This window comes from Podarcis vaucheri (assembly GCF_965113315.1).
Source record: "Podarcis vaucheri genome assembly, chromosome: 3".
Classification (NCBI taxonomy): Eukaryota; Metazoa; Chordata; class Lepidosauria; order Squamata; family Lacertidae; genus Podarcis; species Podarcis vaucheri.
The window spans coordinates 37,943,024-37,969,672 of record NC_138761.1 but is presented as its reverse complement, the minus strand read 5'-3'; the positions used below and the strand labels follow the sequence as shown (position 1 = coordinate 37,969,672).

Sequence of the window (26,649 nt, the reverse complement as noted above, 5' to 3'; positions counted from 1 at the left end):
CCTGACCGTTACACTGCTCCTGTCACTGCTTCCCCCTTCGGGGAGGCTAGCTGGACCTGACCTCCCCTCCGTTCCCCCACTCTCCAATAGAGGCGTGGTCAGCCCTGACTCATCTTCTTTCCCTGCTGGAGGAGACGCTGGCCCTGACACATGGGACTCTTCCCCCCCACTACGCTCTGGTGGGGAAGCTGGTCCTGATCTCCCGCTGCTGCTTTGGGAGTCCCCGCTGGCCCCTTGTTTCTGATATGTCTCCCCTGGGACCCCCCTTGCCCTGACCATCGGCGCCTCCTTCTGGGAATCTTCTGATTCGCTAGAGAAGCTCATGGAATCTCTCGGGCCACTGTCATACTCCCCTACGCTGCCCTCAGATTCTTCCCCTTCGCTCTCCATTTCCTCTCTCCCCTGTACCTCTGTTCCTGAGCCCCTGACAGTTGTATTCTGTGTAGCACTATGGTGATCATTATACAGTATTAGCACAAGGGTTGCTCCTTGCACAACAGACCATTCTCCCCTTCTCCTGCTCCTCACCCTGAACATCCTGTAGATCTGATCTGGGCTTCCCCCCAACTCTTCAGAACAGATTTAGGGATGGTGGTAGGCCTGTTGTGCCATTGCTCACCCTTGCTCTAATGCAACTATTTAGTTGCATACTGCCCACAGATCTGAAGCACAGCATGTAGTTTGGCCCTCACAAATATTAACTTAAACTCTGGTTCAGCCTTTGGTCCACCAGCCCATCTTCTATGACCAGTAAAAATAAGAGAGTAGTGTCACACCATATGGCATCTGGCAGATGTCTATTCCTGTTCCTACTGGCTATTCCAAGGAATTAATTGAGATTGTGCAGCCTAAAAGGAACAATAATAACTGATGAAGAAATCTGGATTTCGCAGTGGTAGGCCTAACTTTTTACAATGTAGGGTTGCAGGACTTTATTAGGGTCACTGTTTAACAAAGGAGGAAAATACAGCTGTATTGTTTATCTTAAAGATGTGGAAATGTTTTCCAGTTCTTGTTGTCAAGCTGTTCAATTTACATCACTCTTGGGCCGCAAGAGGAAGACTTCAAAAAGAGCTGGGGTGAAGGATGCTTTTGTTTCCAGGGAGAAAACTGCAACAACTCACTAATTTCCCTTGACACCCTTACTTTTGTTACATTAACTCAGTCAGAAACATTTGATACTGAACACATGGAAGCATTGCACTAACTTGCCTGTGGTTAACACCTTCTATGAAATGACTCTTTAGAAACCTTAATACCAGGAGCAGCCAACATGGAGCCTTGCAGACATTATTGAACACCAACTCACAACAGCCCCAGCCAATGTGACTGATGGTCAAGAATGAGGGGAATTTTGCGGCAACCCCATGTGGAAGGCACCACATTGGCTACCTGGCCGCTTAAGAAATAGAACTGAAATGCTTCAGCATTCTGGAATAAATGTTTTGCTTGCTTCCCAGAACGAAATGTAGGGCATACATTTCAGCTCATAGACTCTAAAATGACAAATAAAACCCCTAGAGTGCCCAAACTTTTTCCAAAGAAGGCCAGATTTGATGAAGTGAAAATGTGTGAGGGCCGACCAAAGTTGTTGAGCTTTTCTTAGGATTGAAGTTGAGCTTTTTTTTACAATTTTACCCCAGGACATATACTGCCACGGGGGCCTGATTAAATCGACTAGCAGGCCGCATTAGGTCCCTGAAACAGACTTTTGACATGCCTGCCTGTGGCGATCACACAGGGTCCCCGGATGTTTGACGGTCTATTGATCCCTGTGCCACCACTATGATCACTTCCCCGCTGCCACCAACCCGTTTCTCTCGGGTCCAGTTGTTAACATTAAAACAAATAATCAAGTTTATTTTATAAGCATGAACAAGTTTATGGTTTCAGTTAATTTTTCTTGTCAGTTTCTTATCCTTAGTTTCCTAATAACTGTTAATTGATTATCCCAACTGTCTATCTGACTCCTCCTATCAGTTTCTCTCACTCTCTCACATCAAAACTCGACCAAACCACAGACTTATCCTCCCTCTTCCTTCTCCAACTCCCAACTGACTTCCACGCAACTCCAACTCCAACTCTAACTCCTCCCCTCGTGTTCCCACTGGCCAATCACTTCACACTCATTTAAGCCTTTCCCTATGACCCACCTAGGAGGCAAACGCCACACTGCCCTAGATGGATGAAAATTTGGAGACAAAGGCACTTGAAAGAAAGGGCCACAGTGAAGAACAAGGAAATAAGGAAATAAAGCAATGTTTGTGGATAGCTGTGGGGACTTTGTGCATAATGAATGTACCTGACGAATTCAGAGTTTCCAAGGATGAGGAAGTGAACAATTTATGCTGAAACTTGTACTGCCTTTTCAGTGAAATAAGCACGTCCCATTTCCTAACAAGAACTCCCTTCAAAAGTCCACAGTAACCTGAAATGTGGCATTTGCTTGGGTACAAGGGTATTCTGTTGAGGGAGGGGTCTCTGGCAGAGATGGTCAACCCTCCATATACCATTGGACTCTAGTTCCCATCACCCGCAGCCAGCATGGCCAGTGCTCGGAAATGATGGGAAGAGTAGTCTCAGCAACATCTGGAGAGCCACAGATTCCCCATTCCTTGTCTATGGTTTCGGCCAGGGAAATAGCCAGTTGCACTGTAAAAAAGTAAAGACTTGGCAATGAGTCTCTTCTGCTGTCTATAGCCAGGCCAAAAATGAATGATAAATCACAGTCCTCAGCATGTTCTTTTGATCATGAACAGGCCTTGCATCCCCATGTTCAAAATTCATTCCATTTTCCTTGATTCTCTTTTCATGGCAAAACAGAGATTAGTGCATTTAGGGCAGTTGACTGCATGCTTGGGTTTGGGTTTATGATGTAGTTTGCTAGCAAGAGGGCATAGAAACAAACCATTTTGTAGGGAGGCATCCTGCTATGACCATTCTCTGTGTTTCGCTTATCTCTAGTTTCTCTCCCAGAGGACTGTACTTTATTTCAAGTATGTCAGTGCACAGTGACATGAGGCAATGGGATTGTACAATGCATTTGAGAAACAAATCCTCTCTGCAGGGCCAGTTCCTTATAAAGATGTACTCTGGTTAATTGTGTGTGCTCCAAATACTTTTTGCTTTATGTCTTAGGCAATCTCTGGGGAGTCCTGGGAAATTTTGTTCACAGGTCTGATTTCTCATAATGGACTAAAACTTTTTGCATAGCAGAGAAGCCAGATAACTAATTCTCCAAGGTTCACATGGAATAAAAATATCCCATTAAGCGGGGAAATGGAATGATGCACAGATGAAGTAACTTTTTTAAAAAGAACCAAAAGAACAAGAATTTGTTGTATTTTCATATTGCTGATTAGCGACCATAACTATGTTTCTGGAGCTAAGGGAATAATTTGTCATTAGGTGAATCTTTTGTTTCACTCACAATACTCAGTCATTTTGACTGATGAAAAGCAGCTATAAATTTCTTAATTCGTAACTGAGCAATGAGAATGCAGTGTAAGGAAGTTGTCTGTCCTAGCCATCCATTTTCCCATGAGTAAAAAGGGTCAGCACGGGAATGGGAGGCTTCCCTCCACCAGGAAGTTTTACACAGGAAGGTCAAGCTAGGCAATAATAGAGAAATATAAATTTAGCCATTAATATCTGTTTATTTTTTCATTTGTACTACTCAAATGACGAAAATAGTGGTTTCCCCCCCTAAAATTGCTTCCCCAAAACTTGTTTAACTTGTTGCCTTACTAAAGTAAGGCATAATTCTTTAAGTAAAGGCATAATTTGGTTTAGAATAATTTGGTCTGAGGCCTTGTCATTCAGTGACATGCTATTCTACCCAGTATTGAAAATAGGTTGGGCCAATTCTGGAAGGTTAAAGAGCTATTTAGTGGAGACAGCCAGAGAAAAAAATGAAGTTTTGGTGACAGCAGTGGACATAGCAAAAAGGATGGTTTGGTTTGTCGTCCTTAACTCTCATGGTGGAGCCTGTGCTGTCTCATGAATATAAGCATTGCTCCCACGGAAAATTTAGTTTTCCAAAGTTCAGCTTTTGAGCTTCTCGCTCCATGAAGAAAAGATTTAGGATTCTCCCAGAAAAACTGATGCACTTCTAAGTAGCTCCAATAATCTAGGGGCACACAGTCAACTTTGGTCATCTCAGCTCCACACTTCGGATAAGGACCAACACTTTTGATGAGCGTGAGCACTCATATCTTGATAAGTGTTGTGGGTACCAGCATAAAATGACTGCCATGGGCTGCAAAAAAAGAGGTTATGGTATTTCATACCAGCTAAAAAGCACTGATATGGGAGTACGGCTTTGCAGACCAATCAGCCACCTCAAGACAGTGCAAATGCACATTGCTGTGCCTTTTTTAAACTTCTGTATTTCTTCAAAAAAAAAAAAACACCTTTTCCTTCCTTTAATCATCTTATTTCTTAAAAGGCTCTGCTCTTTTTGCTCTGACCATCAACTTGTTTCCTTTCTAGCATAACACATTTCTCTTGCTCTTTTTAATGACTGTGAGTGTGAAATGGAGGCTGTTCCTAATTAGTTCAATAATGAAGTGTTAATGCACTTTGTTGAGTGAGTGCACTTCAGGAACTTTCAGGCCAGGAGCCTTTGAGAGGTCTCTTTGGTAATCTTTTCTTTGGGACCATAAGACACCACATGCTGTGAAAATCATCATTGTTGCCAATGTGATTTCCTTGAGTCCCCCCCCCCACGAACATTTCTGTGTTCTTTTTAAAGTCTCCAGTTCTTTAGCATAAAATTAACAATTTTACATTAACAGTGCCTTTGTTCATTGATGTTGGGGACACTTCACAGTTAAACAAAAAAACTGCAATGAAATTCTTTTGCAAGCAGATTTTAGAGTGCAGACCAAGAAGCAACGCTCAGTGGCTTCGAAACAAAAGTGGATTCATAAGGCACATTTAAAAACATGGCTTCCATATCCTGTCTTGTTTTGAAGCCATTAACCATAGTTTCTGGCTCCACAAAGGGTGGGATTCAACGTTGCACTATTACAGATGTCCCATCTGTGCAAGAATGTCAGCTTCCGGGACAGAACATACCAGTCTCCTCCTCCTGTGCTGTTCTGGGGGGTTCTTCCGACATGGGGGACACAGGTATGGGGGGGAGGGAAGCCCCATGGTGCAAGTTGGAAGCACAGGGTGCCTGCTGATGGGGTTCAGTAGGTGAATCCCACCCAGTGCAATGGGAAACTATGGTTAAGTGATGGATCCTGGCTTGTTTTGCTACTTAGAGAATATAGCAGATGGAGAGAGCTTGCACATTAAGCCACCATTTCTGGTTTGGTGTTACATGTTACAGTGTTAACTGTAATTAAATGGATTGGGAGAAGACTACATAATGATACTCACTCATCTGATTCTTCTGAAGTGCACAATTTCCCTCTGCCTTTTTCCTGCTGACCTTAACTGGGGTTTGACCTTAATAATTCTCCCTCTCCCCCCCCCCTCACTCACACACACACACTGCTTCAAGCCTTCATTGTTATTTGTTCCCTGAATGTTTTTGTATCTCTTTGGACTGTAGGAGAAGATACATGGCACAATCTGGCATGAAATTGATGATTTAAGGGCTTTCAAGATGCTGGATTTGGAGGATTTTGAAAAAATGTTCTCAGCTTATCAGAGACACCAGGTAAGGCGTTTTCCTTTCATTTCTTGTCACTCTAAACCCTGAGCTTCCTGGGCTTCTTTGCAGAAATAGTTTCCAGGACTGGGTGCACCAGTGGAGAGGAGCAAGCAGTGGGGACTGTTTTCTCATAGATTTCAAAGTAAGCAAGGCCAGCTGCAGGTAGGAAGGGGGCAGGACTGAGCAAAGTTCCCTCCAGTTGGCTCCCTCCTCCATCAGTGAGTTCTGTTGGGCACACCTAGTGTTGGTGGCAGCCATCAGTATGGTGCAGAGGCACTGGGGAATCATGGGAGATGGGCCCTCAACCAAGCCATCTGGTTTTGCTTGGAGCAGCAGGCTGAGAAATAGCATAAAGCACAGCCCAGAGGTGGCATTGGCAGTGGTCTACCTGACAGTGGCTCAGCAGCTTCCCAGGGATGCTAGATGTTGACCTCAGCTCCGAAGCTAAAGACAGGAGCACAATAAAGCAGCTGTGTTAACATTATCTTGGATTAAAGCAGGATGTGGAACCTGTGCTCAACTGCAACTACTATCATTCCTGACCATTGGCTGGGGCTGATAGGAGTTGGAATCAAACAGCATCTGGAGAGATCCGGGTTGACTATACCTGCTTTAAACTCTGCAGTTGCATCTAACCTTAGTGCGAAATAAAGGAAAAAGCAAGCAAGCAGTTATTTGAACTTGTAGCTTATTTGGGGTTCTTATTGTTCTCTCAGACTTGATCTTTGTATCTAGTGCTACTGATTTTGTGTTTTCTTCTTTTCTGTTATGCACTAGCTCTTGCAACCATACTCCTCTTGAATAAAACTTTCTGAGCAATTAGAGTTTTCAGTAGTGAGATTGGATTAGTTTGGCTGGGGGGGGTCGCTTCACTTATTTCCCCCTTTCTTTTTCTTTCCAACAAATGAGTTACAGATTATAACATTAGCAACATTATTTTAACAGCAGCTGTTTATTAGCATTTCTGTCTTCTTTTCTTGGAAAGCAAGTCACCTGCATTCTATCTGCCTCTGATGAATGAAATTCAGCCAGAACAGTACCATGGAGTTTTGCCCTCCCCCCATCCTGCCTGCTTCCCAAATTCTTTCCTAACTATTGGAATGTATTCCAAAAACATGGTCTCTTCCAAATGTCTTGAAACAGCCTGCTGTTGTTAAAATGACAGCCCAAAGGTGCTTTGTAACCTAAATCATTCCTATCCAATAATATAAAGTGGTGGACCCTATTATATAATTTCCCCCCTTTTAGTGTGGTATCACAAACAAAATACAAAAAGAGCTATTTCTAATTTTAAATCCTCTGACATTTTCTCCTGTTCCAGCTATGACGACATGGAACCAATGAAAGCTATTAGTGAATAAATCCATAAACCTCCCTGACTACAACACCTCTTAGCTCCCCCTAGATTTGGGCCATTTTATTTGTGTGAATCTCTGCAAAATGCACTTTTTGGAGGACAAGAAAGTTCTGAAGATTTGGCTGGCCATTTCTGAATTAACGTGGAAACTTCAGTTTCCATTCTGCCTTGGGTTTCCCTGTTTTCTAACTGGCACAGCTCCTGCCAGTCAGTACAACTTGCCACCGACAGCACACAGTCTGCTCTGTCTCTAGGCGCCACTTGAGATTAATCTCTAGCCCCCTTGGCCAGGAGTTCATGAGTGTCTTGCTGCTCAGTTCAGAAGGGGCCAGGCCTTTGTAAGCGTTCCAGCTGGATGTGTGCAAAGGCTCAATTTTTTTGCAGGCACTGGGTTTGAATGCTCACAAAAAAAGCTCAAAGGATTCTCGCAAATGTGCCCTTTGTTATCTCACCTTTTCCTGCCTAGAAACCTACCTTTGGGCAGGATAGGGCAAGGCTGTAGAGGCAGTTGGGTGATCCCCAGGCCCTGGCAGGGCATCTTATCTCACTGGGAGCTGGGGCTAAAAGTCCTAGAATCCTTGACAGAAATGTTGTGCAGACTTGTGGTTCCAATTACAGTCCTCTGTTGGGACCTGGAGAACATCTACTACCACCTCCTTTCTTTACCCTAAGATAGTTTTCTGGGCCTTTGGTAAAGGAAAAACAGCAGAGGCGTGCAAATGATCACAGCTTCTTAAGACTGCAGTTTAAGATCCTGGCTTGTTCCAAACCTGGAAACTTCCTGCTTTGAATGCAATTGGGTGGCTGGTTATGTGAAGACATCCTAGTTTATCATGGTGCACCAGGAAGGGGCATTGCAGGGGTGAAAAGCTTGTGGATATCTCTGCTTATAAAACTTAGCCCGAATTTGTGACTTTTAAACTTTAAACAAATGCATCCAAATTCAAACGTCAAAGCAAATCCTAGTTCTTTTGTTCTTGAGAGAGAGCATGAATGAAGCATTTCTTTCTTCAATGCAATTAATATGGTATTAATATGTCTCTTCCCGCTTTCCTTTATATCAAACTGCTCCTTCATTCTTTGAAAAGACAAAGGGTCTGTTCTCCCCTCCCTAGAAATGTATCTGCTGTTAGTTATAAAAGGATGAGACAATATTACTCAAATGCTTAGTTTTGAGTAGAATTTACTTTGAACTCCCTGACTAATCCCTGTTAGGCGATTCAGTGCATTCATTCCTTGCTTTAAAACAGTGGTTATATGGCTGTTGCAGAAAGGAGTTCAGAGGCTTAGACTGCAGTTCTTCAACTCAATAGGACCAGCTGTTCTGAGCAGATGTGCAAAGGATTGCACTGATAATTACTGTCTGCAGTATTTTTGCACAAAATATGCAAGCTCACTGCTTATGTACGTGCCGAGAGAAGAACAGACCTGGATGTATTTCCTCTTTGGTTCTTTTCATAAACAAAAGTCATTTTGCTGGCATAGCGTTTTAATCACTTAGGAAACCCAAATGCTGTTGCTTTGGTAAACTCTGTGCCTTTTATTGCTGTGGCTAACTGTTGGCATGTTTCCTTCTCTGTTCTCTTCGAATCCTGCCTGAGTAGGACCTGCTAACTAACCCTCCTTCTTCCTGTAAGCAGGTGAGTACTGTCTGTCCTCTGTCTGACTTTCAGAGTTCTATTCCACTGTTTACATGAGCAGACTCAGCAGAAGCAGATGCACGACCGACACTGTTTACTGCATGAGAAATCCTTCACTTTTATTTGCACTTTAGCAGGTGGAGAGGAGATAATAAGGATTTCCTTGCATGAATTTCAAGGGACGGAGGGAGCATGGAAAACCACTGTCCTTTTCACATATCTTGCTCCATTCCAAAGAACCTGCCCGGTGTTTTCCTCTTTGGGCAGAAGTGGAGAGATTTTATTCAATGTTCACTATTTATTTGTAATCCACAACTGGTACCTGATTTAGCATTGCTTGGTTTTTTGGGGACACATTGTGTTTCTTGGGGTGCCAGGGCATGCACAGCACCATAATGCATGTGGTTTTTTCCTTAGTTCTTTTTAAAAAAAATAATAATAATGTGGTGTAAAATTAATTGTGCTATAAAACTTTAATTCAACCTGCACATGCAATCCTGTTTACAGTGCTGGGAAAGAGAGGAGAAACAGACCTACTTTATACATCTAGACATATGCACACACACAACGCACACATAATCCTCAGTGTTTGTAAATGTACCATTATCTGCAAGTAAATGTTTCTGGTTTAGCTGGTGAACTAGGACAGAGAAATCTACTCTAGGCTTCCTTAATCTTCCCTTTCATTACAATCCTGCATCTCAGATGGATTTCCACACAAGTTCAACTCTTTGGGCTTGGAGCACTGGCTAGCTAGTGGCACTTATGCACTGGCAGAAAAAAAAGGAGGAGGAGGAAAAATATATGGCACTGATTTTCATGGTTTTTTAAAAACTATTTATAGAAGGAAATGGGATCAACCGAAGATTTGTACCTGTCCACCCGAAAGGTCAAAGAGCTTTCTGTGATTGATGGCCGGAGAGCACAGAACTGTGTCATCCTCCTTTCCAAGTAAGTTTGCTTGACCCTGAACTTATTTGGGATTTGCTTTCTGTTTAGGGATATAAGACAAAATCATTTTTCAGTTCACCTTATATTTGTCACATGTAGTGCTGTTTCTGTTCCACTGCAGTTTATCTTATGCAAAAAATAATTATAATTACATTATTTGTCTTATTTTCCACCGTGGTGAAATTACGTAAGTTAAGTTTTCATTACATTATTCAACCCCGTTCATTTAAGTGCAAAGGAAACAGTCTGCAGATGACAGGAACACAATCAATTGCATCTCATTTGCAGACTGAAAGCAGCAGCAATAGCAAATGCCAATAATATTTGCTGGATTGATTTCTATTCTGGACATGGGACATACAAGTGAACACTAGTAATTTCTATTACCATTTTCATTTTCATTGGAATTCTTGACATCACTATTTCTGATTAAATTGTAACAATGCAAATCATGAAATGATGCAAATCATGTTTTTTTAAATGATTTTACTGTTTATTTGATTTTGTATTGTAAGATGGCCAAGAATATATTTGAAGGGCAGGATATGAATTCCTATAATGACATAAACAAATAGGCTTGTTGGCTCATTAATTAGTTTATGCATTGCGGTCTAGCAGATTTTTTATTTTTATTTTACTTCCAGTGATCATATTCTTCATTGCTGTATACCCCAAGATACTATAAGCTGCTTGTATTAAATCTCTTTTAATCAAATGCTTCCAGTCCAAAGTGTCATAGTCATTAAAAAAAGAGACGAAATGACAGTTTGGTATATTAAGTACAATAGTTTCTCAGTCATTTTTTCACGTCTTTATAAATAAATGTTTCAACTGTTAACATTATTTTTAGCCCTTATTATTTTTGCAATATAATCACATTTGCAAGTCTAATAATATGCAAATGCTTTATTTGCACATGAACTAGTGTGCAAACAGATGGTGCATTGGAATTTTTGGCATGTGTTTGTAAGTAGCTGTCCCCTTGTGCTTGGCGGCAGCAGCAGGGAAGCCAAGGACTGAATTGTTTGGTTGTGGAGATGAGACTGCCATTTCTATTTTTAGGAAGTTTCAGACTAATTAGTAGAGTTGTCATGACTGCGTGGGAACCTAGGTAGCTGCCTTTTGCTGGCGTCACGACTTTTGCCACATCTAGCCTTGTATTGTCAACACTGACTGGCAGCAGCAGGCAGGCAGAGAATCTTTCCCAGCCCTACCTGGCGATTCTAAGGATTGATCCTGGGGCCTTTTGCAGGCACTGAGCTCTAGCCCTCGCATCTGAAGCAAAGCAAAATCGTCGGTGCAAAAAATAACAAATTTATCTAACTTTAAGGGTTGCAGCTGACTAAGTTGCACTCAGAGCTAGACCTTGTGAAATCATAGGTAACTTAAGTTACCCTTGACTACCTTAACTCTCCAGGGAAGTTCACCTGGCATCTTCATTAAACACCTTTAGGCCCCAGGCAAAAACATTCCTTTCCAACCAGGCCTTTGGTTGATCCAGTTTACATCCTATGCCCTTTTAAAGTGTGCTCTTTTGGGGGGGGGGGTGCTATTGGGTGTTTTGTGATTTTATGTCTTGATTTTATTCTGTGAACCACCCTGAGACCCCCAGGTACAGGGTGGTATATAAATTCAATAAATAATAAACAACAATAATAACTCCTTTTCTTTTAATGGGTCTCCTCTGAGCAGTTAGTCCATTATTTCCAGTTACTACTGCTACTAGTTTTAGAGGCTGAGGAAAAGAGGCTGTTTGAGAGGGATTTCTCCTGTTAGACTGTGGCAAAGTTGGAATAAAGCAAAACAAACAAAAACAGCCCTGCCAGGAGGCTGGGACTCCTACTTCTCTGAATCACTGCCTGCCCAGCATGTTAGTAAGGACCATTTGGGTGACACTAACAACAGCATAGGTACTTCAAAGATTACAAGAAGAGCACTGGTCTCACAATATGAGACCTCTTGAAAGACCTACGTTGGCTCCCAGTACGTTTCCAAGCACAATTCAAAATGTTGGTGCTGACCTTTAAAGCCCTAAACAGCCTCGGTCCATTATACTTGAAGGAGTGTCTCCACCCCCATCGTTCAGCCCGGACACTAAGGTCCTTCTGGCGGTTCCCTCATTGCGAGAAGCCAAGTTACAGGGAACCAGGCAGTGGGCCTTCTCGGTAGTGTCAGTGGCACCCATCCTGTGGAGTGCCCTCCCACCAGATGTCAGAGAGAAAAACAACTACCAGACTTTTAGAAGACATTTGAAGGCAGCCCTGTTTAGGGAAGCTTTTAATGTTTAATATACTATTGTATTTTAATATTTTGTTGGAAGCTGCCCAGAGTGGCTGCATAAACCCAGCCAGATGGGTGGGGTATAAATAAATTATTATTATTATTATTATTATTATTATTATTATTATTATTAAATTCTGACAGAGGGGATACAACAGAGATTGCTAGATGGAATGGTGGCAAACTGGAAAAGAATGTTTCTGATTTCGGATTAGGAGAGGTGTTTTTAGGAGGGCTTTGGAGAAAGAAAGAGTTTTCATCCAACATATCTTCAGGGAGGTATTTGTCTTAGAGTGCAACTGTGTTGACTTTTAAATCCCCTCTCCTGAAGGCACTTGTTCCACATTATCATTTAATCCCCCTGGCAGAAGGCAGCTACACTGTTACTTGCAAGTTATTACTCAGAATCCAAATAATCACATTTGTTGAGCCTGTAGCATAACTGGAAGATATCTTGGTAAATCCTTCCACACTTGAACACAACTGATCCATAAACCATTATCTGGATTCATCTGGATTGTCATTTAATCTGAATTGGGAGCTCGTTTTTGGCAGCGGGCATCTCTTGCGCCACTCCCTTAACCTCAGCATCTTGTTCCATGTTTCAGCTAAGGCCTGATTAAACATGTTTTAAAATGGGATGCAGGCAACAATGGAAAGGGATTTTGCCACTCAGCCTCTTGGCTCTTCTGGCTTCTTCCTTGTCTCCTTCTGTGGACTAGTAAGGCTTCAGAACGAGCAGTGGCGTAGCGTGGGGGGTGCAGGGGGGGCCGGCCGCACCGGGCGCAACATCTGGGGGTTAAGGTTAGGGGGCGCAAATCCACGGGTTAGGGGGCGCAAATTACTTGCCTTGCCCCGGGTGCTGACAACCCACGCTACGCCACTGAGAATGAGAGCCTGGCGGGAAGACAGTGTCCCTACCTGCTGTTCCCCCTGGCCTCCCATGGAGTGCTTGGCAGGACTGCACTTTTGAACATTGTGAAAATGCAAATGTGTAAATTGAGAGCACCACATTACGTCCTGAGCACCGTCCCCTGCTTTCAGGTGCCCCCTCTCTCTTTCAACAGCTGCTTTCATTTGGCTGTAAACGTTGCATATATCTTTGCAGTTTATTCCCCTTCTGTTTACACGGCCCTTTAAAGTGAAATGGCCGCACAGAGGGTTCCCCTGCATGCACACACACGACTTGAAATGTTTTCACACTGTCTTCGAAAGGGTCAGGTGGGGCTTGTGTTTCATAGGACCTAAGAAAGCTAAACCTGGCTGGTGTGGGAAATAATCACATCTCCTTTGTCCCCACCTTCCCTTTTAACAAGACTGGGGAAGAAGGTATCAATCAGAGCAGATGAAAATTGGATTATTTGCTGGCCCGTGTCGGTGCAGAGTGGAATTTGTAGCTCTCTTTCAGAGTCACTTTGCTCCTTCTCAACACTGCCTTTTCCAGTACAGTGGTACCTCAGGTTACAGATGCTTCAGATTACAGACTCTGCTAACCCAGAGATAGTACCTCAGGGTAAGAACTTTGCTTCAGGATGACAAGAGAAATCGTGCAGCGGCAGCACGGCAGCAGTGGGAGGCCCCATTAGCTAAAGTGGTACCTCAGGTTAAGAGCAGTTTCAGGTTAAGAATGGACCTCCAGAACAAATTAAGTTCTTAACCCGAGGTACCACTGTAGTTGAAAAGTAATGCAGCACTGCATGTCATGTATTTTGCTCTTAAATGTGTGTTTCTCTCATGCATATAGTGAAATTCTCTTTCATGGGTACATATGCAATATTCAATAGACCTTTGCGTATGATGTTCCTGTGCCAATTAATATAAAGATTGTGGGCTGTATCCAATCATATTTCTCTGCTGGCAAAAGCTTCCTTGACTGAGCAGGCTTCTTTTTCATTGATCTTCTTCCCTTTGTAACCTTGTGTGCCCCTTTGCCAGATCTGCTACAGAGGGGTAGCAGGCCTGAGCTTCCCCTGAGCTAGAAGGATTAGTGACATGAATCAGTATAAGGCAGCTTTCTTTGTCTGTGGGCATGGGAGAACTAGGGGAATGATAGATGAGATAAGCGTTTGCAGTTCCATGCGAGCATAGGCGCCGACTCCATGGGGCTTGAGGGGGCTTGAGCCCCCTCAAAAAAAATTTTGGGGGGGCTCAGCCCCCCCAATAATCTCGGGCGCCCTTGCCGCCGTCCCCCGCCTCCTCCCCACCTGCTCCCTCCCCAGCCAGCCAGCCAGCCGCGCGCCCTAGCTGGAGAGCCCCGGCCGTCCCCCGCGAGAACAGGGGAATCCCCGGGGGCGGGGGCTTCTGCCTCTAGCCCCAGGTTTCCCGCATATCAGCTGTTCCGGAGCTGATTAATAGGCAGCAGCACGCTCTCCCCTATTCGCTCACGAGGGGGCGGCGCCACTTTATTTGCATATTCGTGAGCTTATTTGCATATTCATGAGCTTATTTACATTTCACGAGCTTTCCCGGGCCCCCCCAATATTTTTTATAAGTCCGCGTCCCTGCATGCGAGCAATAAGAGGTATACCAGCAGACAATGAGACTGATGGTGCAGTCTTTTGGTTTGAAATGCAATGGACCTGGAATCTCTTCAGCTTTATAGAATGGAGTCCTTGGTGTGACTGAGAAAGACTAGACCTCCTTAAATCTGGAGCAAGCCAGATTTCAGCCATTTTCAGGAGCCATTTGTTGCCTTGCCTTTGGAGACAACCCCCCTCCCCCTTCTTCATTTTCTGCATCAGAATTTAGGCTATCATTCAAACCCCTCTTCCCGAGGGGAAGTGCAAAGGAAGATCGGCATGGCATGTATGGTGCACACTGCTTGTAAGGCTCAAAGCCATGAACCTCTCAGAAGGTTTTTCTTTCCTTCGTTTTTTTAAAAAAACTAACTTATTTGATGGATGACCTTACCTCCATTTCAGTGCATAGTAAGCTCTCTAGTTAAATCAAGCAAGCCATGTGAAGCTATCCTGTCTTAAATCTCTATCAGCAGGCTATGTGCTCAGATTAGCTCTCCATATATCACAGAGCCTTGTGTGGACTCATGTTTTTCCCCACCCCCAGCCCTTTCCCCTGTAGTTTAAAATATTGTCCAAAGCCAGCCTTAACCCAACCTGATGCCTTTCAGATGTTTTGGACTTCCAGTTCCCATCATCTCCAGCCAGGTATGGCCAGAGTTTGCAGTCCAATACATTTGGAGGGCTCCAGGTTGGGGAAGGCTGATCAAAGCTGTGCAACCTGAGGCTTAAAATTAACTTTAGCATCTCCCGCGCTATTTGTATTGATGTCAGTGGCAATGCAGGAAATAAAGCGGATAAGAAGTATTTGTAATACAAATGAGCCTTCTGGCCAGTGTAAGATTGATACTCACATTAAAACCTCAGTTGATGGAAGTACTTCTTTAAACTATAGGTCTGAAAAGCACCTTGCCTCCCCGGTGCTGAAGTATACAGATCCTCTGTATCATCCCTGACCACTGGTCCTGCTAGCTAGAGATCATGGGAATTGTAGGCCAAAAACATCTGGAGGGCCACGGTTGAGGAAGCCTGCTCAATGGCATATTGTCCTTTTTCTGAAACCTTGTATTCTTGTCTCTCTGACCCTCTGCTTAGTCATCATTAAGTGGTCTGAAACAAGGAAGTCTTTAACAGAAGGCGATAGTGAAGTTTTTTTGTTGAATAGCTATGATATGATTCATATAATACTTGCCCCGTGGACACTTCGGTCCCCTTTCTGCAATCTGTCAAGTTCTGGCTACAAGCCTGCTGTTTTCTGTAAGATGAGCTGAGCTATATCAAATTGGGAACTTTAAGAATGCGCTAAACTGGTGGCTTGTTTCTTTACCCAGCTTTCCTTTGCAGTGTTGAGGGGTCCATCAGAATGGATGGAGATAGTGCTTGCTGCTCAATCCCTGCAATCAGAGAACTGGCATTTGTCGCATTGTCGTACTTTGCATGATTGTTGCAAACAAAGAAACTTGACTGCAGGTGTGACATGCAGGTGTGTAACAAGGGTGAATAAAAATGATGGAAGAAGAATTAAGATGCCTTTTCCATTTGAAAATTCTGGTATGTGTTGACATGCGGGGATGTTTCTATAACTTGGAGCATTCAAACTTATGAATTCCCCCCCCCATGAAGTAGTACAGTCCCAGCAAAGTTGTACCAACTGATTTTCTTTGCATATTCAGATCAGCTCCACTACCGTTTCCTTTAAGAGAGGGAGTTGTTGGACTTCAACTCCCATCAGCCCTAGCTGCATAGCCAGTGGTCAGATTAGTTGGAATTTTAAGTCCAACATAATATGGAAGGCCACCAGTTGCTCATCCCTCTTTTAAGATGGACTTCCATGGGCTCATGAAGGTGTCTTGTTGATAGTTATTACAGAGGGGAAAGGCTGAGTACATCGTGAAGATCTAAGTAGCCTTTCTCCCATCTTGGAAATTATGGCCATGCAGCTTCACACATGAGGCTGCTCACAGATAGTTGTTGTGCCGATAAAGCCTCCCCATTTCTCTCCTCTACAAACAAGGGAATTCTCTTGTGTCCCTATAAGGAGGAAATGTGCATGCAGAAAAATAATCTTGTGGGGCAGGAAAGGAAGCCTGTTAATATGCATCAAATCCCTTGCTCTCACCTAAAAGCTTTCTGGCTCCTCCATTTGCTACGTGAAGTCTTGGTGAGCAACATTCATGGAAGGCTGTGTGCATTTGTGCTTTGCATGGCTTCATTATTATCTACCTCGATTGTATGGTTTATACTGATAAGGCAAATGAATTGATTTTTAAAGGAGAAAATATCCTCCTTTCTCCCAAATATGAGCATAAGCGTATCCTGGTGGTTTTGAGGACAGGCGTGGCTCTAGACTAAATGGCCCTGCCTGCGTTAGTGGCAGCGCATCTTCCGTCAAAGCGAGCACAGCTTAAAGATGAAGTGGCAGCATAGCACCGCGCTCCTTCTCTCTGAGGAGAGATGGCTGATGAATGTGGAGTGTTTTCTGTGTGAGAGTTTTGGCAGTTGGCTTAAACCCAACCAGTGACCATCTTGAAGGAGAAAAATGAGACAGCCACATCTGTGAAGTGTGCTGTGATGTAAAAAAATAGAAGGCAAATCCAGCATGACTCCCAGGCATATTTGGAATAAGTCACTGTCTCTTTCCTCCCCTCTCCCCCTTCCCTGTGCAAGATGGCCAAACAATAAGCTACTTCATGTCTACTGACATTAAATCAGCTGAGGTGTCCTGAGGAGATTAGTGATGAATGAGGGTGTAGAGTCAATAGGGGTCATTCATGTGTCCTGAGGGGATCAAGGCAGCAGCAGGCTAAGTATCATTTTAGGAGCATTTTGATAATAGTGCAGCTTCAGCCTGACTTGGAGATTACTCAGACATTTGGGTCTCGCCAGCTCTGTGTGACTTAATGTGGTGGGAAAGAGAAATAAGCAGTGTTTTGTTTTCCCCATAATCTTCAGAAACCTACCTGGCCAAGGTTAGAAGTCAGGAAAGTGGTGAATATAATTAGCAGTTTTAACTGTAAAAGCCCAATATGGGGTCTCAGCAAGCAGAAGAAAAAGGAGTCATAGGTGCTGGAATGTGGCAGATAGGAGAGCAGGGTGATAGAAGAATAAGTCACAACAGAATGGGCCTCAGGTTCAGACAGATCTTGCAGGACACTGTCAGTGTAGAGCTTCTCACAATCTTACTCACTCTTTCTTACTCTGTCAGTGAGTCACATACACACCACTGGTCCCCCTTTTACATAGCTGTCAACTTTCAGATTTGAAAATAAGGGATCAGCAGCCTTGAAAATAAGGGATCAGCAGCCTTGAAAATAAGAGATCAGCAGCCTCACCTGTCCCAGGGACAGTCTCGCAGTGTTTCCCAACCTTGGGCCTCCAGCTGTTTTTGGACTACAACTCCCATCATCCCTAGCTAGCAAGACCAGTAGTCAGGGATGATGGGAATTGTAGTTCAAAAACAGCTGGAGGCCCAAGGTTGGGAAACACTGGTCTACAGGATATCTAACAATCCAGGATAGCAGCAGGAAGCAGTGGGAAATGGCGCTAGAATAAGGGAATTTCCTGCAAAAAAAAGGGAAGGTTGACAGCTATGCCCTTTTACCAACTTACTGGCTTCAGCTGCTGCAAGCTTCTTCCTTAGTCTGTGCACGCAACATTGAAGCGCATTGGTTCCCCCAAAGAATCCTGGGAACTGTAGTTTATCCCTTGCAGAGGTACATTTCAAAGCACCCTTAATAGACTGCAGTTCCCAGGATTCTTTGGAGGAAGTTGTGTGTTTTAAAGGTATGGCGTGTACACAGCCTTACTCTGGCAGCCATCTTTCTTTTGGGATGAGTGCATCTGGCACTGAGTCCCTGTTGCAGTGTGACTTGCTCCTGACTTAAATGAGAATTTTAATGAAACCTCATATTTCTCATGAAGGTTTTTAACTAAATCTAGAAGGGTTACATCCCTACAATTTTTCTTGGATTTTTGAGAGTGTTAAGCTCAGCAAAAGTCAAATAAGTAAATGTATGTTATGGTTGTGCATAGACTAATTCAAGGGTTTGTTTGTTTGTTTGTTTGTTTGTTTGTTTTCCAATTAGAGCAGAAATATTAAGGTGCTGTATCTCAGTCATTTCTTGGTGGAATTTTTTGCTTTTAATGGGCAGCTTATAAGTGTTCACCATGTAATCTTGTTATGATCTGGACAAGTCACCCGGATTTTACAACAATTACAGGATGTAGGCCTCAGTATGCTAGAACATTCTTTGATGCTCCTGCCTTCCCTATACAAGGTCTCCTCCTCCTCCAACTTTCTAAAGAGTATACACGGATTAAAATATAATACACCCCCTGCCCACAGACTCATCACCTGATAAGATACAATATAATAAAAGGGAAATGGTTTGGGAGGGAAGAGGTAAGCGAGCAAGTTTGGGTACCAGTTCTTGGAAATCATGTAATTTCAGCAGTATCATTTGATTGGGACAGATGGGGTGTTTCATCTTCAAAAGTCCCTTTAGGTTTTAAGAGCTTTTTTGTTTTTTTGCCTTGCCAAAAACCCCCCTATATTTTTCACTTTAAAAATTCAAAGGTGTTGTTCAGTGTAGCCCTACCGTGTTCCATTCTGCTGCTTTTATGCGCCAGCAACCGCTTAACTTGGTTGTGATTCCATAGCTTTTGTTTTTTAGTAAACAACTAAGAAGCAGAGGGGAGAGCCAGTGTGGTGTAGTGGTTAAGAGCAGTAGTCTCGTAATCTGGTGAACCGGGTTCGCGTCTCCGCTCCTCCACATGCAGCTGCTGGGTGACCTTGAGCCAGTCACACTTCTCTGAAGTCTCTCAGCCCCACTCACCTCACAGAGTATTTGTTGTGGGGGGGGGAGGGGGAAAGGAGATTGTTAGCCGCTTTGAGACTCCTTCGGGTAGTGATAAAGCGGGATATCAGATCCAAACTCTTCTTAGGGACGCGGGTGGCGCTGTGGGTAAAAGCCTCAGTGCCTAGGACTTGCCGATTGAAAGGTCGGCGGTTTGAATCCCCGCAGCGGGGTGCGCTCCCGTCGCTCGGTCCCAGCGCCTGCCAACCTAGCAGTTCGAAAGCACCCCCGGGTGCAAGTAGATAAATAGGGACCGCTTACTAGCGGGAAGGTAAACGGCGTTCCGTGTGCTGTGCTGGCTCGCCAGAACAGCTTTGTCACACTGGCCACGTGACCCGGAAGTGTCTCCGGACAGCGCTGGCCCCCGGCCTCTTGAGTGAGATGGGCGCACAAACCCCAGAGTCTGTCAAGACTGGCCCGTTCGGGCAGGGGTACCTTTACCTTTACCTTTAAGAAGCAGAGATGATGGTGCTTCAATTATGCATACAGTCTGGGGTTTGTCAGTTGTTATGCCAGTGGGAGAAATCTATATTTGGCTCCTATAAAACCAGTAGGAAAATCACTGCTGATACATATCCAACAATGAGATATGACTTATTTAGTGTTTCTCCTCTGGCTGTAATCACACTTTAATGTGGTGTGTCCATTACAACCAGCACCCCTCTTCCCCAAGTAGTCATCTTCGCTCAACCCTGAGTGGAAAGATTCTAGGGATCTGCTTTAGGTTTTCGTTCAAACCAGTTCACCTGTTTTTGCTTAAAAAGCAACACATCTGCTTTATGTTACTGTTGGCTATTTTAAGATCCATTGCGTGGTTAGTCAATAATAATGAAAATACGTGATTAACAGCCCTTTGGCCCAATTGCTCATCCATTTCTAGGTGTGAGAGAGAGTAGCGCATTTGTAGTTGCGTGAGTTGCAGCTGTGTGCTGGCTTAGTATAGTCTGAGGGCCAAACTAGACAATAGGTTATATAAATATGTGTCTCCCTAACTGTAGAACTTCTTTTTCTTTTTACAGGGCCCCTGATTTGAATTGAGACTCTAGGGTGGGGCATATGCCCTTTTTTAACCCTTTCCCCTCAGTTTGGCTTCCCCACGCCAGCAATTTGCATAGAGAAATAAAGCACTCTTTGAAACAAATGAATAATTTGTCAGTGCAAATTGCATGGACAGGCCCCCAAATCTAGATCTGGATTAAGCCCTCTAATCTCCACATTAGGGTACTGATACAGATCATCTACTACCTTGGCAACTGGTATATGCTTATATCCAACATATCTCAGCTTAAGTGATGTATTTGGCCCTGAGATTAATAGACTCTGCAGGGATCTTTGAGGCACACCTTAAGCTCCATGTATTCACCTGCAGACTTTCAGTGAGTCTTGTTGAATTGCATCTTAGAATGGGACCATGTAATTCTCTGTGATAGGAGGACAGGTTGCCTGAACCAAACATTTCCTTGTTAGTTGCTTAGTACAGTTGCACAAGCATTTCGGTTTCTTAGATTTCACTGCTCATGCTTTTAGCATTTTAAATCTTGAGATAACTGAGCACCTTGGGAAGGCATCAAACTGTCGGGTTTGGAAACTGAAAACATGGTGAGGCCACAGTAACTATGACCATAGGCAGGAGCAGCACAGATTTCTCTGGAGTATCTTGCTTAATGGTTCTGAAATTCGAGTTGGAGGGGAACTTCTCTTGGGGATGTAGGAGGGTAATTCATTCTCCATGGCCTCTTCGGTTTTTGGCTTCCCTGCTGAAACTGATGCCAAGTGGAAGGATGAGTGTTATGATTTTCCATACACAAAGAGGACCCATTATCCATTCAATATGAATTGTGTGTATATATATTTAGATGAAGGAAAATGACAAAATAAGAGTAATAGTGGAGTCTCTCTCTGACAGCCTGTTCTATGCTTCAGTGCATAGTTGCTGTAGAGCATAGTTTCCACTTGCAGCTTCCCAGCTCAGATATAGGGCTATGCCTTGTCTTCTGGGTCTATGCTATGCATTGGCTGAAGGGCATAAGTTTGGCCTTACATTTTTGAATAGCTGGAAAGAGCACAGCTCAAATTTTAAAGGTTTTTATTTTTAACATAACCTTCCATGTTTTAATTACTAGCTGCTGATTATATTGGGCAGTGTTAAAATGTGTTAAATATCTCAGGCTTAGTACTGTTTCCTGTCTGGGAAGCATTGACATTTGTTTATTCACTATTCCAAGACTATGAAGGCAACAAAAAGTGTGGAATTTTTCAGTGTTTCTTTTTTTATTTTTCTGCAAGGTACTATAAATTAGACTTTGAAGGCTCCCGTCATGTGTATCTCCACTGATGTTTTCCTTATGCATGGAGGTTCTTTCACCAACTCCATTGGGAAGTTGGCCCTGTGTGAATAGCCCCCCCCCAATATATTGTGATTGCTTAAAGTTATAATAATTTAATAATAATTTATTATTTGTACACCGCCCATCTGGCTGGGTTTCCCCAGCCACTCTGGGCGGCTTCCATAGAAACAAAAAAACACTAAAATATCATACATTAAAGAATTCCCTGAGCAGGGCTGCCTTAAGATGTCTTCTGAATGTCAGGTAGTTATTTATCGTTTTGACATCTGATGGGAGGGCGTTCCACAGGGCGGGTGCCACTACCAAAAAGGCCCTCTGCCTGGTTCCCTGTAACTTGGCTTCTCGCAATGAGGGAACCGCCAGAAGGCCCTCGGCGCTGGACCTCAGCGTCCGGGCAGAACGATGGGGGTGGAGACGCTCCTTCAGGTATACTGGGCCGAGGCTGTTTAGGGCTTTAACACCAGCACTTTGAATTGTGCTCGGAAACGTACTGGGAGCCAATGTAGGTATTTCAAGACCGGTGTTATGTGGTCTCGGTGGCCGCCCCCAGTCACCAGTCTGGCTGCTGCATTCTGGATTAGTTGTAGTTTCCGAGTCACCTTCAAAGGTAGCCCCACGTAGAGCGCATTGCAGTAGTCCAAGCAGGAGATAACTAGAGCATGCACCACTCTGGCGAGACAGTCCGCGGGCAGGTAGGGTCTCAGCCTGCGTACCAGGTGGAGTTGGTAGACAGCTGCCCTGGATACAGAATTGACCTGCGCCTCCATGGACAGCTGTGAGTCCAAAATGACTCCCAGGCTGTGCACCTGGTCCTTCAGGGGCACAGTTACCCTATTCAGGACCAGTGAGTCCTCCACACCAGCCCGTTTCCTGTCCCCCAAAAACAGTACTTCTGTCTTGTCAGGATTCAACTTCAATCCATTAGCCGCCATCCATCCTCCAACCGCCTCCAGGCACTCACACAGGACCTTCACCGCCTTCACTGGTTCTGATTTGAAAGAGAGGTAGAGCTGGGTATCATCTGCATATTGATGGACACCCAGTCCAAACCCCCTGATGATCTCTCCCAGCGGCTTCATATAGATGTTAAAAAGCATGGGGGAGAGGACGGAACCCTGAGGCACCCCACAAGTGAGGGCCCAAGGGTCTGAACACTCATCCCCCACCACCACTTTCTGAACACGGCCCAGGAGGAAGGAGCGAAACCACTGTATAACAGTGCCCCCAGCTCTCAGACCCTCTAGACGGTCCAGAAGGATGTTATGGTCAGTGGTATCAAAGGCCGCTGAGAGATCCAGCAGAACTAGGAAACAACTCTCACCTTTGTCCCTAGCTCGCCGGAGATCATCAACCAGTGCGACCAAGGCAGTTTCAGTCCCATGATGAGGCCTGAACCCTGATTGGAAGGGATCCAAATGGTCCGCATCCTCCAGGCGTGCCTGGAGTTGTTCAGCAACCACACGCTCAATCTCCTTGCCCAAGAATGGAAGATTTGAGACTGGGCGATAGTTGGCCATACTGGCCGGGTCTAAAGATGGTTTTTTAAGAAGCGGTTTAATGACCGCCTCTTTCAGCGGGTCTGGGAATGTTCCCTCACAGAGGGAAGCATTCACCACCCCACAGAACCCATCGCCCAGCCCTTCCCGGCTTGCTTTTATTAGCCAAGATGGGCAAGGATCAAGGAGACAGGTGGTTGGTTTCACGCGTCCAAGCAGCCTGTCCACATCCTCGGGGGTAACGGATTAAAATTGATTCCATGCAACGTGACCAGACAGGGCTCTAGCACTCTCCCGCCCCAGCCCTGCTCCCATGGTGGTGTCTAGCTCCTTCTGAATATGAGTGATTTTATCTGCTAAAAACTTTGCAAAATCATTGCAGGAGATCTTGGGGTCTTTACAAGGCCCCGGTGGTAAAGGTGGTTCCGTTAAATTGTGGACCACCAATTTAAAAAAGTTAATTCCTATGGTAGCCATTGCCAGTCACTCAAGAATGGAGGGGGAAAATGTTTGCAAGGTTTAACTTTTGCTCACTCCTATAGATTAAGGGAAGTTTTTACGACAGAATATTGGCTGAACTTTCAGACTGATCAAATTAGCCATGCAAGCAATAATAATAATAAAATATTATTATTAATAAAAATAATGGGGCAATATTGATGTTGTTAAAGGTTGAAGCTATCCAATGAGGAAATCCGACAAGCAATCTTGAAAATGGATGAAGAAGAAGATCTTGCTAAAGATATGCTGGAACAGGTAATATGCTTTGTAAGGGCTACTAAACATGTTGATTTTAATGGGAATATTTCTCATCCTCTTTTCACTCATGTCATGCTACTCATTATCTAGAGCACGGGTCAGCAACCTGTGGCTTCCAGATGTTGTTGGACTGCAACACCCATTATCCCTGACCATTGTCCATACTTCATGGTGCCTTATAAGAGTTTGATTCCCAACAGCCTCTGGAATACCACAGGTTGCCTTGAAGGCAGCCTTTACTTCTTGGAATAACTGCATTTGGCTTTGAAATGTAAAAAAACATCATCTCTCCAACCTAACACTCACATCATGTTAATATGTCAATTTTCTTCAGAGTTCCTTCATAGCTGTTGGTCTACTAAACTAATAATAATTTCAGATGAACCAGTATTAATTTACTATTGTGAGGGAGGGCAGTGCTGGTCCTAAGACTTAAGAAAGAAAGAAAAACAGATGTTGCAAAATGTTGCACTATTTTAGTGTTGTTAGCCGCCCTGAGCCTGGCTTCGGCTGGGGAGGGCGGGATATAAATAAAATTTATTATTATTATTATTATTATTATTATTATTATTATTATTATTAGTGAAAAAAATATTTAGAATTGGGAGTGAGTGAGGTAATCTATGTATCTTTTAAAAATGGTGTGCTGAGCTAGTGTAGGGTAATGTATGACAGTGTGGTGGCCTCATCTGATATTTAACCTCAGCCACAAACTTACCAATTGCCACTATACTTTATTTCAGTTGCAGATGATGCTTTGGTATGGATCTCATCTGTGCCATTATTTTTGCTATGGTAGTTTTAGTCCCTTAAACCACCAGATCTGCAATCCTATATACCAGGCATCTCCAGCCTTCGGCCCTCCAGATGTTTTGGACTACAATCCCCATCATCCCTGACCACTGGTCCTGTTAGCCAGAGTTCATGGGAGTTGTAGGCCAAAACATCTGGAGGGCCGCAGGTTGCGGATGCCTGCTATATACACTTAACTGGGGAGTAAGTCCCATTGAAGACCATAAGTCTTACTTCTGAGTAGATAGGCACTATGAGTTCTTTTACATGTTAAAATGAGATTAGTATCTCCCTTTTCAAGGTCCTTTGACTTTCTGTTGAGCCAACCTGGGCATTATAAGTATGATCAAAGAGTGGGATATAAATCTCTTAAATGAATAAATATTCCAAAAGCTCTTGGTTTGTACATTAGTATCCACAAAGAACATTGCATTCCAGTTTTCAGTGTTCTTTGGCTATTATAGCTTCCTGCACTACCATTATCACATATATGGATTGCTGGCATTTAAACTGCTCCTTAGTATAGAGGAGGGAATGATAAAAAGCAGAACCATTGTCTGATGTTTCTTGCAGGCTGTTTGTTTTAGTAACTAGGGAGCTTTTGTGCTTGTGTGTGTGTGCGCATGCGCAGGAGCACACACACAAACATACACACGCTTGGCCAGGCCAAAACATTACTCCCACTAGATATGTAAAAAATCTGTCAACGTATGAGCTTTTAAGTTCAACACATGAATAGGAGCCTCTATTGAGCATCTGCCCAGGCACACTGATATTGTTCATTGTCTCCCCAGGGCAAAACCATTTTTAAAAGTTGTGGGGGGGGGCAGGAATAGTCAAAGCTTTGTGTCTACTGGAGGATGAGTAGGCTCAACACTTTTAGGGCCAGATTGTCCTTCATTTACACTCAGGAGTGCCTCTGGCCATTAAAGGAGTTCTTTATTAGACATACACTGCCTATAGCTGTTAGATATGGGAAATCCTATATGGAATTTGAAAGTCTCTAATGAGGGTCACAGAGGGGAGAATCCAAGTCAGAGAATCCAACCAGATGTTTCAGAAAGGTCACTTGTATGACCACAGCTGCCTTGCTTAGAAATTACAGTCACATGGGGAATTCCAAGCAGCATTTTCTTACAGTGGGCAACCCTATTAGTTCACTCTCCTGCTGTCTTCCCCTTGCCCTGGTTAGTTCCCTCATGCTGTCTTTTTTTCTCCTTTTTCTCCCCACCTGTGGTTCCAGCTACTGAAGTTTGTCCCAGAGAAGAGTGATATTGATCTGCTGGAGGAACACAAGCATGAAATTGACCGCATGGCTCGGGCAGACCGTTTTCTTTATGAAATGAGCAGGTGTATATATACTACATATAAATGTCTCTGTCTCTCTGTGTGGTGTATCTGTAGGCATGGCAGGAGGAGGGAATAAGAGCAGGGATGTTATTCAGAATCTCCTGTTTGCTTTTTCAAGCTGTTGTACTTGTCAGCTAAAATTGATCACAAGCCACTAATATAAATCCCTTTATCAAGATATTGCTGGCCCAGCACTGCATAAAATGTTGCAATTCGCAACAGAGTCTGATGCCAAAGACTCATGTTGGTTTTGCCTATGAGTGCCCTTGATGGAAGGAAATATTGGAAGCTTGTTAGACTGAATAAATATATTTCTATGCATCTGGATTCTCTCTCTCTCTCTCTCTCTCTCTCTCTCTCTCTCTCTCTCTCCTTCCTTCCTTCCTTTTCTCCATTTCAAGTGAAATGATGACTGTTAATGATGGCCCTTAGCACTCTGCTGTACTATACAATATCTTAGTGCCCAAAGCCAAATGGCAGATGATGTTTCTTAAACTCTGCCAGCCACCTTATTTATTCCACCCACCGAGGCTTTAAAGCATCCTCTAGTTCAGTGGTGGGGAACTTGTGGCCCTCCACCATAATTTCTGACCCCTGGCCATGCTGCCTGGGGCTGATGGGAGTTGGCATCCAACAACA

The 26,649-nt window shown here is 43.8% G+C and overlaps 1 protein-coding gene across 7 annotated transcripts in view; it reads left to right on the top strand.

Annotated features, from left to right (window-relative positions):
- The window catches only part of DAAM2 (dishevelled associated activator of morphogenesis 2), a 224,822-nt gene that overhangs the window by 169,817 nt on the left and 28,356 nt on the right, over nt 1-26,649 (top strand). For 6 of the 7 annotated variants that reach the window (XM_082214804.1, XM_082214799.1, XM_082214802.1 and 3 more), the window contains 5 exons: nt 5,564-5,671; nt 8,627-8,662; nt 9,507-9,613; nt 23,781-23,865; nt 25,904-26,010. In XM_082214804.1, the coding sequence (XP_082070930.1) occupies nt 5,564-5,671; nt 8,627-8,662; nt 9,507-9,613; nt 23,781-23,865; nt 25,904-26,010 (443 nt within the window). The remainder of the gene's footprint in view (nt 1-5,563; nt 5,672-8,626; nt 8,663-9,506; nt 9,614-23,780; nt 23,866-25,903; nt 26,011-26,649) is intronic. The other variant, XM_082214805.1, reaches the window with a different exon arrangement.